Source organism: Protopterus annectens, chromosome 1.part1 (genome assembly GCF_019279795.1).
Source record: "Protopterus annectens isolate FY-2018-M chromosome 1.part1, PAN1.0, whole genome shotgun sequence".
In the NCBI taxonomy this organism is placed as follows: Eukaryota; Metazoa; Chordata; order Ceratodontiformes; family Protopteridae; genus Protopterus; species Protopterus annectens.
The window spans coordinates 1,873,726,722-1,873,739,073 of NC_056726.1; the positions used below are offsets into that span (position 1 = coordinate 1,873,726,722).

The following is a 12,352-nucleotide window of genomic DNA, read 5'->3' on the forward strand; positions in this document are numbered from 1 at the left end:
CTGGGAAGCCAGTGCCCGTACCTCTGCTCTTCATCTATACATTGTAAAGCTTATGTGGATTTAACTACTACTGCTCATAACTCAAAGCAGCATTGTTCAATTGCCATACACTCCTAGACCAAGCACCACATATATAATTTTTTGACAATACAACAGTTTGTATGGCCATCCGTGACAATGACTTTCTCAAGTGGGGGTCATTAGCAGACGAAGTAATAAGCTGAAAAAGGTCATTTACTTTTGGGATGAAACCTTCAAAGTTTAACTTAACATTGCTGAATCTATATTAGGCCAGAAGACTAATAAATTATCAAGTCACAGAGGAGCAACCTTTTTGTTTGAGCAGCAAAAAAAAATAAATAATGAGAAGGTACAATATTTCCTACAGCAGTGGTCTTGCTCTTCATACATCTGTTTTGTGCAGTAGTACTGTAGGGTATTGAGAATTCAATTATTAGCTGCCATAGGGCCAACTTATGGTATGTTGGTGGCATCTTCCTGTATATTGGGCATATGTTGACCATTAATGAGTTGAGAGAAATAGTCTGGCTGTATTAATTTGTTGGGTTTCTGTTTGACATAGTCTGTGTACATACACCCAAAAGATCTGTTGCTTACTTAGTCCATTGCTTAGTGTTTGCATTTTTTTAATACTATGCTGTTTGCATCTGTTTTGTAGTTGGCATTCTTTGTATGTAATTTGATTGTTTGTGCTATATTTTTGTTTGCTTAGGGCCTTTTTCTGTATCACTGCACTTTGCCTGTCCTGGTCCGTGTTATGGCTGAAATTTCCCCAATTAACGTGCAAATTTAACATTTGTTGACTGGGAAAGTCTGACTAGGACCAGAGCCCATTTTCATTGGAGGCCCGGAAGAAATGCTCTAGGCTCATGTCTTTGGAATATGGGAGGAAACCAGAATACCTGGAGGAAACCCATGCATGTGTAGGGAGGACAAGCAGACTTCCCACAGAAGACACCCCAGCAGAGAATCGAACCGGAGAACCTCTTGCTGTGAGGCAATTATGTTAACCATTGCACCACTGTACCATAAATAAGGTGGAACTTGTCTGTATGGCTCTGTGCTTCAGTTCAGTGTTCTGGACAGCTTAAAATATTATACATATGTTTACCAAGCACTACATTTTGCATTAGGGCTACATACATCCCTTGGAGTTTAAGGGGGAAAAAGTATTCTCCTTCACCAATTTTTATCTTTTTCACATATGTAAACCACACTTACTATAAGTGAAGGTGGCTGGTTGAAATGCTTGAAAAAAAATAAAATTACCGGGGTCTTCTGACTATGTTCGCCTTCCCCATGCCATGTCACCAGAACCTCTGTCTCTCAGCAAAGTCCCCAGGTAACTTGAAGCTGTGTTGAGTATTGTCATTTGCTTAAGCAACTCCCTGTGTGTGTGTGTGTGTGTGTGTGTGTGTGTGTGTGTGTGTGTATGTGCATATATATATATATATATATATATATATATATATATATATATATATATATATATATGTGTGTGTGTGGGTTTACCTTTAAAACTGCGAATCACAGTGGTTCGAGTGCTCATATGAGCGACTCGAAACCAGGAAACTGAAAATGTCGACAGCCCTTAATGTTCGAAAAACAGCAAATCGAAAAGCAGATTCGCTGTTTTTCGAACCTTTAATGTCGAAGAAAAAAAAAACAAAGTAATATATATATATATATATATATATATATATATATATATATGTGTGTGTGTGTGTGTGTGTGTATATATATGTATATGTATATATATATATATATATATATATATATATGTGTATATATATATATATATATATATATATATATATATATATATGTATAGTTAGATAGATATAGATAGATACATAGATATGTATATCCAGTGTGCCTTTTTTTAATTAAAATACGTTACTGGTTTCTTCCACTGGTCTTTGGAGTAGACCTCTGGCATCTACTCCAGATTCTGAATTTATCAAAATAAAAGCTTTTCCTGGTGGCTGAGTGAGAGGAAGCCCATCTTGCTGATCTTTGCTTCCTTTCACAAATTGTTTTTCTTGACTTTTTCATTTTGCAGATGTGCCTTACAAGCTGATGCATTTGAGCAGTTCAGCCTAGGTAACAGTCTCATTTATTGCAGGCCAGTCCGAAGAGTCAGTTCATTGCTTTATTGCATATCATCTGAACAATACACTAGAGCTTTGACATTACTCTTCTGAAGGAAAGGATTCAACCCAGTCAGACTGCTGAATTGCTGTATGTCTGTGACTGAGTGATTTAAGGGGAAATAACAGTCATTCAGGAATAAACACAAATAAAAACAACTTTTCACAACTGAAGAAGTTGACAAAACTACTGCTTGCCCGTTTTAAGGCTTGCTTTTTTATTAAAGTTTTGTTGGCATGGAGGTTTCCAGCATATTAGGGAATTACTTATTTTCTCCTTCATACCCTTACCAGATTGGCTTATTTAGATTTTGAAAAGCACTGTGGAAATTATGCGGCTTTTTAGTGACAGTGCTGTTCTTGGTGACAAAGTGTTGTCTACTCTTAACAACTCTGTATTTTTACAACTGAAGAAAGTGCTTGCCTTAGCTGCAATGTTGTGGTTGAAGTTTAATTTATGTGAGTTTGCTGACAGCTTCCCTTAGATAATCTACTCAGCTAGATGTTATTTAACACACAGTTTTAAAGTATGCGGCATTGATTTGTTTTCCTGTGAAGCATCAATCAGTGACCACTTTTTTGGGGGGAATGTTTGGAAAACAATCTATTCAACTCCGTCTTCAAAAAAAATGTACTGCAGGCAAGTTTCGTTTAATTGTTGGTTGAAAACTGGTGTAACAATGGTTGCATGCCTCTCAACCTCCTAGAGGAAGAAATCTGTACAAAGCCATAAATAATGGGGGGACAAAGGCCCACAAATAGGGACACTTTTTAAATATTGCTCATACAAACTTGGAAAGCTGATAGAATAACAGGTTTTGCATTTACAAAGGTTTTCTGAAGGGTATGAAGTTTGAAACTCAAATGTCTGTCATTATCCCCTGACTTAAACCCTGAGTGATCTGCCAATGATTTGCTAGAAAACGACACTCATATGAGAAATGAACCATAAATATGAGGCAGAAATCTGGACATTCTGCAGAAATCTGTACAGTTGAGAAGTATAATTGCTCAGTTTGTGTGGTTCATGGTTAAACTTGGAAATGTAAATTCAAAGACCAAAGCACATACTTGTTTTCTAAGTGGCAGCTGTAAGGGTGAAGCACACTTGTATACCTGTTATAAAACATCGTAAAGCTTGGAAACTATGTAAACAAGTGATGATTGACTGCAAGAAAATGGGTTTAAAACAAATAAAAAAAAACATAGGTATGTGTCAGGCAGGACTTGTATTGCCCAAATTGTGTTTTAGTACAGGAGTAGACGAAAAGGCTGCACTCTGCAGACATTTTGATGGGCTTGACAGCAAAGTGTGTGGTTAGGTTCAGAACTGCCTTTGGGGTGAGTTCAGGAAGTTGAAAGGAGTGGTTGAAAAGGAGAGTAGTAGAGAATGCAGTTAGAAAAAGAAACAAGAAATGTGGTGAACTGTTGAACAGAGGCAGTGACTTCTAAGAGAAAGTAGGTCAGGAAATGGAGAATGATGAGTGGAATCCTTGCTTTTCCTGTGTCAAACAGACATACTCAATTCCCTTGTAAGGATAAGGATGAACCCTAGATAAACCTGGAAGTTCTCTTTTCTGTGTGCTCATGTAGTACAACCTAGGGACAGTTGATGTCCCACTGGTTTAGGCATTAACTAATTGCAAGCTGCTAAGGTCCTTTGTCAGTCCTTAGTTGCATAAAGTTAATAATACAGATTGTTATGTTTACTTATTTCTTGGAGATGTTTTAGAGCTACACTTTGCATATAATTATATAATACCCTAGCTATGAAGACCGCTTGTGGCAGTGAACCTTTTTGTTCTTAATTGCACTTCTTTTTTCCCCATTTTTTAGGTCTGGCTAGATCCTTTAAAAGAGATCAGGAAACAAGTACATGGTAAGTAGTATTTCTTGGTTCTAATAATGCTAGTGCGTATTTCAACAATTTTTACGCAGTGGGACTACTAGCTAAGACAAATAGATAACCTGGTGGTGACAGTTTGGATATCTGTTTAGCATTCAAAGGAAGCGGTGTATTTCAACAAAACAGTTTAGATTGCACTGATCTTTAAAGACCTAGTGTCATTCTTACATGTAGTATTGTTTAATATAATCTGTTTTCAGAACCACGCATTTGGAATTTTTAGAGTTTTCCCCCAGTTTTAAAACAGGCATTGTTAAAGAGAAACATTAAAATAATGCTGTAAAGACAGTCTTCACCAGACCATGATTGTCTGTTCACCATGAATCTCACCAAGACCCAGCTGTAAATTTAGATTTTTTTTGTGCATTGCTTGTGTTGTTTCTGTGTTGTATGCGAAGTGTGTTATACATAATTTTGACCATGGCTCTTTTGCGTCTTTGCTTTGTGGTAATAAGATGCAGGTTTGTGTAGAAGAAAACATTACAAAGATTTTTCCATTTCTATCCCTTCAATCTCTGTGTTTGATACTGTTGCAGAAATAAAATTCACTTTTTAAAACAGTTTCAGGAGTGTTACATGCATGCTTTCTGATTTGGTTTCTCTTCCCCTACTTAATATCTGTGAAGCAAATCTTCGTAACAAGTGTTCTATATGCATTGCTGCAATTTTACCTCATTATAAACAAGGATGTTAAGTTGTGAATCTCGCCTTCATTCTTGCTTGATGGGTTCGGAGCCGATCCTCGGCTCCGACTCGGCACTTTGCTAAGCTCGAGAGTCACTTTTACCAGCTCGAGGCAGTCCCATATCCCATGATGCAAGGCGGTAAGTACCCAGATCTCGTTTGCCACTTCGCTGATGAGGTCCTCCTTTTGCCAGCTCCTGGTAAGTGTTAGTTTTAAACTACTTTTTGCCCCTAAAATTTAACTTTTTTCACTTTTCTTTAGAATACCTTCTTTTTTACTTATTTGTAAGCCCTTTTCTGACTAAAATTATATTTCCTTACCCCTTCTTTTAGTCAGGCCTTCATTCCCTCCCATCCCCCCCCTGTCAGGGTGTGTGTGTGTGAGAGGTTAGTTTACTATATATTAGATAACTTTAGTTGTCTGTTTGGGACTGTGTTGTTGTGTACTGTTTTGTCCAAAGAAAGGGTCTCAGGCTTTAAGAAGTGTGACTCGTGCTGTCAGAAGATGTCTCTGACAGACGGTCACACTTCTTGTTTATATTGCCTGGGACCTCTCCACCTGCAGGACTCCTGTGCAATTTGTCATTCCTTTAGCCAGAGAGTCCTGCAGGAGAGGAGAAATAAGTTGATTTTAAGGGGTCTCCTTAAACCAGAGGGCTCTCCGGCCAAATCGGCTCAGAGCAAGACTTCTAAGTCTTCTAAGGCCCAGGCTTCTGTATCTAAGCCGGTGGCCTCGGCTCCGACTCCTTTGGAGTCTAGATCGGCTCCGGCTGGAGCCTATCCTGTTTTGCAAAAATCTTCGGCACCGATGGCTATCGATGCCGATACTGTTATGGTCACATTGGTGTCGGCTCCGACTGGCTCCGACCACCATGTGGCTCAGGCTTCGGTGTCGGCGCCGACCGGCTCCGATACCGTTACTGTTATGTCTGTATCGGCTCCGGCTGGAGCCGATGCATCGAGACTTTCATTCGGAGCCGAAAAGTCCTCGGCTCCGTCGGGATCTATGGTTTCTTCGGCTCCGATGGTTCCTTCGAGGAAGAGGTCCAGGTCCCCTTCCTTGGAACCGATACTCTCGGCTCCGGCCTCACCTCTCCTCTTGGAGCGGAGCCATCGGAGCCGATCATCTAGGTCGTCCAGGCTTTCAGACCATGATTTAGAGAAGGTGGTAAGTGGATTATTGAAATCACAGGCACTGGCCCAGATGCTGCATAGTCCGTCTCAACAGACGACTATTAGTCCACACCCTCTTCAAGTTCCTCCTTCAACTCTACCTCAGAGTTTGGAGCTGGAGTCTACGGGGATAGTTACTGCTATGGCTGAGGGGCTGATACCCCCCCCCCCCTTCTGCACCCTCGGCATCTACTCTTATCTCCTCTTCGAGACCTTCCTTGGAGGGATTCGGTGGTCGGGCTTCCCTGGTCTCCTCCGAGGGGGTGAGTGGCATTGGACCCTTGTCCGACCCCGCTCTTTCCCTTGGAGCCTCAGCCTTGGTGAGCTCGCCTCCGACATCTGCCTCGGAGCCTTCCCTTTCGGTGGGCCCTGGAGTCCCGGTTTCTTCGTAACGGGTTCTCTCGGACCTCCCTGGGAGGGGGGCCTTCGAGGTGATGAAGAGTGTGCTGGCCACTGGGCTCAGCCAGCAGTCCATTCCCTTAGCTCCTCCCTCTACAGTACCTGTCGATATCTCTTCCATCTCTCTTGCTCCCGGACCCACAGATCCACCGCCTCAGGTTTCCCCACTGGGAATAACCCCCTCTTCCGAGGATTCTCCTGATCAGTCAGGAGATCCTCCGCACAAGAGGACTTGTAAGAGGAAACACCTAGACTCCCCTGAGTCTATCACTTCAGATACTGACTTAGATGAGTCGGAGGGATCCCCAAGATCCCCCTCTGAGGATGTCTCCTTTTCAGACATCCTAGAACTCCTAAAACAGAGGGGAAACTGGCCCTACACAAATCCCTCTGAGGATGAGTCTGTATACCTAGAGGCGTTTGGATCTCGGCCCTCCACCTCCTGGGTGTCTCTGCCTTTCGACCCCCTTATGGAGGTTATTGCTCGAAAGGCTTGGGCTGCTCCTGACTCTGTAGAGCCAGTTCCTAGGAGGCCATCTAAATTTATTACTGCCCCTTCGGAGAAGCAATTCCTTACGAAAGGTGTCCCTGTTGATGCCATGGTGGTGGCGGCTGCCACTAAGAAGGAACTTGCAGATCCTTCCGTACCAGTCCATCCTCCTAACAAGGATTCTAGGACCATGGATAGGTATGGTAAGCGGATGTTCTCTTCAGCGACCTTTGCTATGCGCTCGCTGAACTACCTATGTCACTTCACCAGACTCCAAAGGGACATCCTTAAGGAACTAGGTGAAGTAGTACAGGATCCTACGGCTGCAGGGGCTCAAGAGAAAATTGCTTCTCAGCTAGGAATCCTTAATTCTATAGCTAACTCCTCCATGCGACTTATATCATATGCAGCAGATGGAGCGAGTAGAGCCGCAGGTACAGGGTTGGCTCTTAGACGTCAATCCTGGATGCGGCTCTGTAATTTTGCAGATCCCTTTAAGGCGTCCTTCACAAACTCTCCCTTTGATGGGTCAGCTTTGTTTGGCCCTCAAGTGAAGGATACATTGACCAGGTGTGAACAGGACGGCAAGACTCTTTCTGCCGAGGTCCGTTTTCCACCCCTTCTAGACCTTACCCCAAAGGACAGAAGGGTGGAAAGATGTGGTTCCGCAAATCCCAAGGAGTCACGCCGGATACACGTGGTCAGTTTATCCCTAGAGGCAGAGTGGGTAATAACAACAGACGCCGCTCTAGAGGCAGAGGGGGTCCACAGAACCAGGGAAGCAGAGAGCCTCTCTCTGACAAGCCCTTCCAGCATCCCTGAGATGTTACCCGACTGTCCATCCTTGGAGGCAGTCGGGGGAAGACTATCGCTGTACCCAGAAGCCTGGCATTCCCTCACTCAAGACAGATGGGTACAGTCGATTATATCCGAGGGTTACAAAATTCCTTTCGAGGAAAGTCCCTTCTCTCACACAAATTCCCTTCCAGATGTATCACCTGGTCTAAGGGAAATTGCAGAGTTAGAAGTATTAAAGCTTCTACAAAAAAGAGCCATTCAGCCAGTTACAACAGACCATTCAGAGCCCGGAATCTACTCAAGATTCTTTTTGGTCCCAAAAAAGATGGGAGACTGGAGACCAATATTGGATCTCAGCAGACTCAACAAGTCTGTGAGAAAGACAAGATTTCTAATGGTCACACTTCAGTCAATTTTGCCCTTCCTAGAGAAGGACAACTGGATGTGCTCAATAGATCTTCAGGACGCGTACTATCACATAAAAATTCACAGCCGCTCCAGAAGGTTTCTCCGCTTTCGGCTGGGGTCCAGTCATTTTCAATTCAGAGCCCTGCCCTTTGGTCTCACTACAGCCCCCAGAGTGTTCACCAAATGTATGGCAGTGGTCACGGCTCACCTGAGACGTCGAGGATTCCAGGTGTTTCCGTATCTCGACGACTGGCTCCTTTCAGCCACCACCAGGCATCAACTTCTTCAAGCCAGGGATTATACACTAAATATCTGCACTGAATTGGGAATTTCGATCAACTACGAAAAATCCTCCTTATTGCCCTGCCAGTCTGTTACCTTCATAGGCGCAAACTTAAACACTGTTCGGATGTCAGCAACCCTCACAGACCAAAGAATCTCAGATATACAAAGTCTCGTGAGGATCATCCTTGCCAGCAAAAAGGTGCAAGCCAGAATGGTTCTGAAGGTTTTGGGCCTCATGGCTGCGGCCATTACCCTTCTTCCCCTGGCCCGCTTCTACATGCGTCTGCTTCAGTGGATGTTGTTCACTCAGTGGTCGTACCAACAACTTCCAATGCGTCACCAAATCCTGGTGACACAAATTTGCAAGAATCATCTTTCATGGTGGATTACTTCTCCCCAGATTCACCAAGGCAGACCCTTTGTACCCCCGGCCCCGGTAGCCACTGTCACTACGGACGCCTCCCTGATCGGGTGGGGGGGTCATTATCAGGGCAGGATGGTTCATGGGACGTGGCAACCGCTCAATACCACCTGCACATAAATGTCCTAGAGATGAGAGCAGTGCTTTTAACGTTGCAAGCCCTCAACGACTTTCTTCCCTTTGGAACAATTGCAGTTCACAGAGACAACATGTCTGTAGTATGGTATATCAACAAACAGGGCGGAACCAAATCCTACCCCTTGTGTCGAGAAGCTCTCAGACTTTGGCAATGGGCGATCTCCTCTCATCGGTTTCTGGTAGCAACGCATATCCCTGGGAAAACCAACATTCTAGCGGACAGATTGAGCAGAGCTATTCTCATGCCTCACGAGTGGTCTCTCAAACAATCTATAGTGGAAGAGATTTTTCTAGAATAGGGCCGCCCATGTTGCGATCTTTTTGCTACTCCCCAAAACAGCAAATGCCCAGACTTCTTTTCTCTCTTCCCACTGCCAGGCCATCCCCCCAGAGACGCTCTAACCCAGGATTGGCCCCAGGGACGACTTTATGCCTTTCCTCCCTTTCCACTGATTCCACAAGTTCTCCAGAAAGCCACCGTTTTGAGAGCCAAAATGATTCTCATTGCTCCCTATTGGCCTCGACAAATTTGGTTTCCGTTCCTCCATCGTCACCTTTTGGTGCAGCCGTGGCATCTGGACCCAGTTCCAGACCTTCTGATTCACCAATCGGGTCAGCTGCACCGGTCTATCCCTTCTCTCAACCTCACAGCATGGTTGCTCCACTTCCTTCCTTAGCCAGGCTTCCTATGATCTCTAATCCTGTTAGGGATATCATAGTGGCTTCCCTAAAATCCTCTACTAGAAGGATTTATACCAGCAAATGGAAACGTTTTTCTTGTTGGGCAAAAGCTAAAAATATTGATCCTTTTACTGCTCCAGTTCAAGTAGTTTTGGATTTCTTCGCGGAAATCTTTCACGCGGGCTATTCTTCTTCCACGGTCAAAGTTCAGTTGGCTGCTATCTCGAACTTTCATGTCGGGTTCGCAGATCACAACATCATGTCCCACAGGCTTTGTAGAGCCTTCTTAAAAGGAATCTTTCTCCTGAAACCTCCAGTCAGGAGTCCTCCTCCTCAATAGAACCTAAATTTAGTGCTGACATCCTTGATTCTTCCTCCCTTCGAGCCAGCTGTTTCATGTTCCCTGAAATTTCTTTCATGGAAAACACTCTTCCTGGTTGCTATTACCTCGGCTATGAGAGTGTCTGAACTTCATGCTCTCTCGGTTCGTCCCCCTTATTTGGTCTTCCACAAAGACAGGGTATCCTTGAGAACTAATCTGACCTTTTTGCCTAAGGTCGCCTCAAAGAGTAATTTGAATCAGTCTATTGACCTTCCTGTATTTTTCCCAAATTACTCAAACAGATCGGAACAAAAATTACATTATCTTGATGTTCACCGCCAACTCAGATATTATTTGGACAGAACGAAACAATTCAGGAAATCCGATCAGCTCTTTATTTCTTATGCGGATAACAAAAAAGGCCTTCCTGTCTCAAAAGTGACCTTATCTAGATGGCTTTCTTCTGTCATCTCTGAAATCTATCAGCTCAGGGGAAAACAGCTGTGCTCGAAACCTAAAGCGCATTCAACCAGAAGCTTAGCCACTTCCACAGCCTTTCAGGCTAGACTTCCATTAGACACTATTTGTGCAGCAGCCACTTGGGCCACTCCTCATACCTTTGTTTCTCATTACAAATTGGATTTGGCCTCCAGGGATAGAGCCAGTTTTGGCTCTACAGTTCTCAAGAGTCTGTTCCATTGAGCCACCCAGGATACAGGTGCTAGGGACGCGGTCCCATCAAGCAAGAATGAAGGCGAGATTGACAACTTAACATTGAGAAGTTATGTACCTACCATAACGTTCCATGTTAGTTGTCTTCTCTCGCCTTCTTTCTTGCGACCCTCCCTCCTTCACCCAGGCCTGGACAGACCTTTTTTTCTCCCTACATGGAAGAATGCTTCTTAAGACCATACAGTTCTGGTCTTCCTAACCCATCCTTCAGGCTTTTTTTTCTGCCTTTCTTTCTTCCTTTTGGGAAGTTTTTTATGCTAGGTGTTATTGCCTATAGTCAACAAACGAGATCTGGGTACTTACCGCCTTGCATCATGGGATATGGGGCTGCCTCGAGCTGGTAAAAGTGACTCTCGAGCTTAGCAAAGTGCCGAGTCGGAGCCGAGGATGGGCTCCGAACCCATCAAGCAAGAAAGAAGGCGAGAGAAGACAACTAACATGGAACGTTATGGTAGGTACATAACTTCTCATTAACTGTACTGCACTGAAGCTATAATAGTAAGATGAAATTACTGAAAAGTTTCAGCATTTCAGAATTACATTCATGACACCAGATTTCAACGGAGTTGCTCTCTGTGTAAACTGGTCTCAGTGTGACTTAACTTCAGTGTAAGGGCCTGTCTGTAATCAGGTTTACTACAAGAACAAAGTCTACATACAACAGGAGGAGGAAATTGATGCAGAATAAGGTGAAGTTCCAAGACTGGAAAAATGCTGTTGTCAGCCTCAACAAAAAGTTGAGATCCCTCATCAAATTCTCTAAAGCTAGCTATGAAAACAAAATTGCAACAGATAGTAAAGACAACCGCAAGGCCTTCTATAGTTATGTGAAGAATCTCAACGGCAGTACCCAGATTTGCTCTGAGCTACTGCACAGTGGTACCTCCTATACCGAGCCAACAGATATTGCCAGTATACTGGCTGACAGATTCAGTGCCAACTTTACACCCCTCCCCCCAAAGAGACAATCACTATACCGGGTCTATGTCAATTCTTCGAACACTCACAATTTCGAACGTTACATTGTCGAGACTAAACATTTGAAATTGCAAGTGTTCGAAGATTGACTTTCAACGGTGCCGTATGGTGCAGATGGGGAGAATTTCCCTTTTCTGCACTGAAGTGCGGCCTCGGAGTTGGTATGTATATGTATATATATATATATATATATATATATATATATATATATATATATATATATATATATATAAAAAATATAAGTAGGGGGTGTGGGGGGGTGCAGGGGGGCTTGCCCCCCTACTCACACTGTTAGTGTGTTTTTCTTTTTTTCTTTTTTTTTTTTTTTTTGATATTCGAACATCCAAATGTTGAACATTTGGTCTCGACCTTGTAATGTTTGACATATGTTTGAATATTTAACATAGACCCACAATACCACCAGATTGCCAGGCACTCAGTATTACTACTGCACAGGTTAAAACAGCACTGTCCAAGGCCAAGAATACAGCTTTTATGGACCTGGCAATATCCCTGGCTGTGTTCTACGTGAACTGGCACCTCACCTGTGTGCCCTTTTCAATCACAGCCTCGCCTCAGGCTTTGTCCCTACCAAATGGTGCACTGCTACAGTCATCCCTCTCCACAAACGAGGAGTGACTACAGACCCTGGGAACTATCACCTGATTAGCCTGACTAGTCTGATATCCAAAGCTATGGAACGCATCAGCATGGACCTAATAAACAAGGATATAGGGAATCTCCAAATTCTGAATCCCACACAGTT

General features: G+C 43.5%; 1 protein-coding gene across 11 annotated transcripts in view; it reads left to right on the forward strand.

Annotated features, from left to right (window-relative positions):
• Window positions 1–12,352, forward strand: part of LOC122812836 (protein 4.1-like) — a gene marked incomplete at its 3' end in the record, with an annotated part of 3,376,257 nt that overhangs the window by 1,418,785 nt on the left and 1,945,120 nt on the right. For all 11 annotated transcript variants that reach the window (XM_044084885.1, XM_044084929.1, XM_044084895.1 and 8 more), the window contains 1 exon segment: window positions 4,008–4,050. In XM_044084885.1, the coding sequence (XP_043940820.1) occupies window positions 4,008–4,050 (43 nt within the window).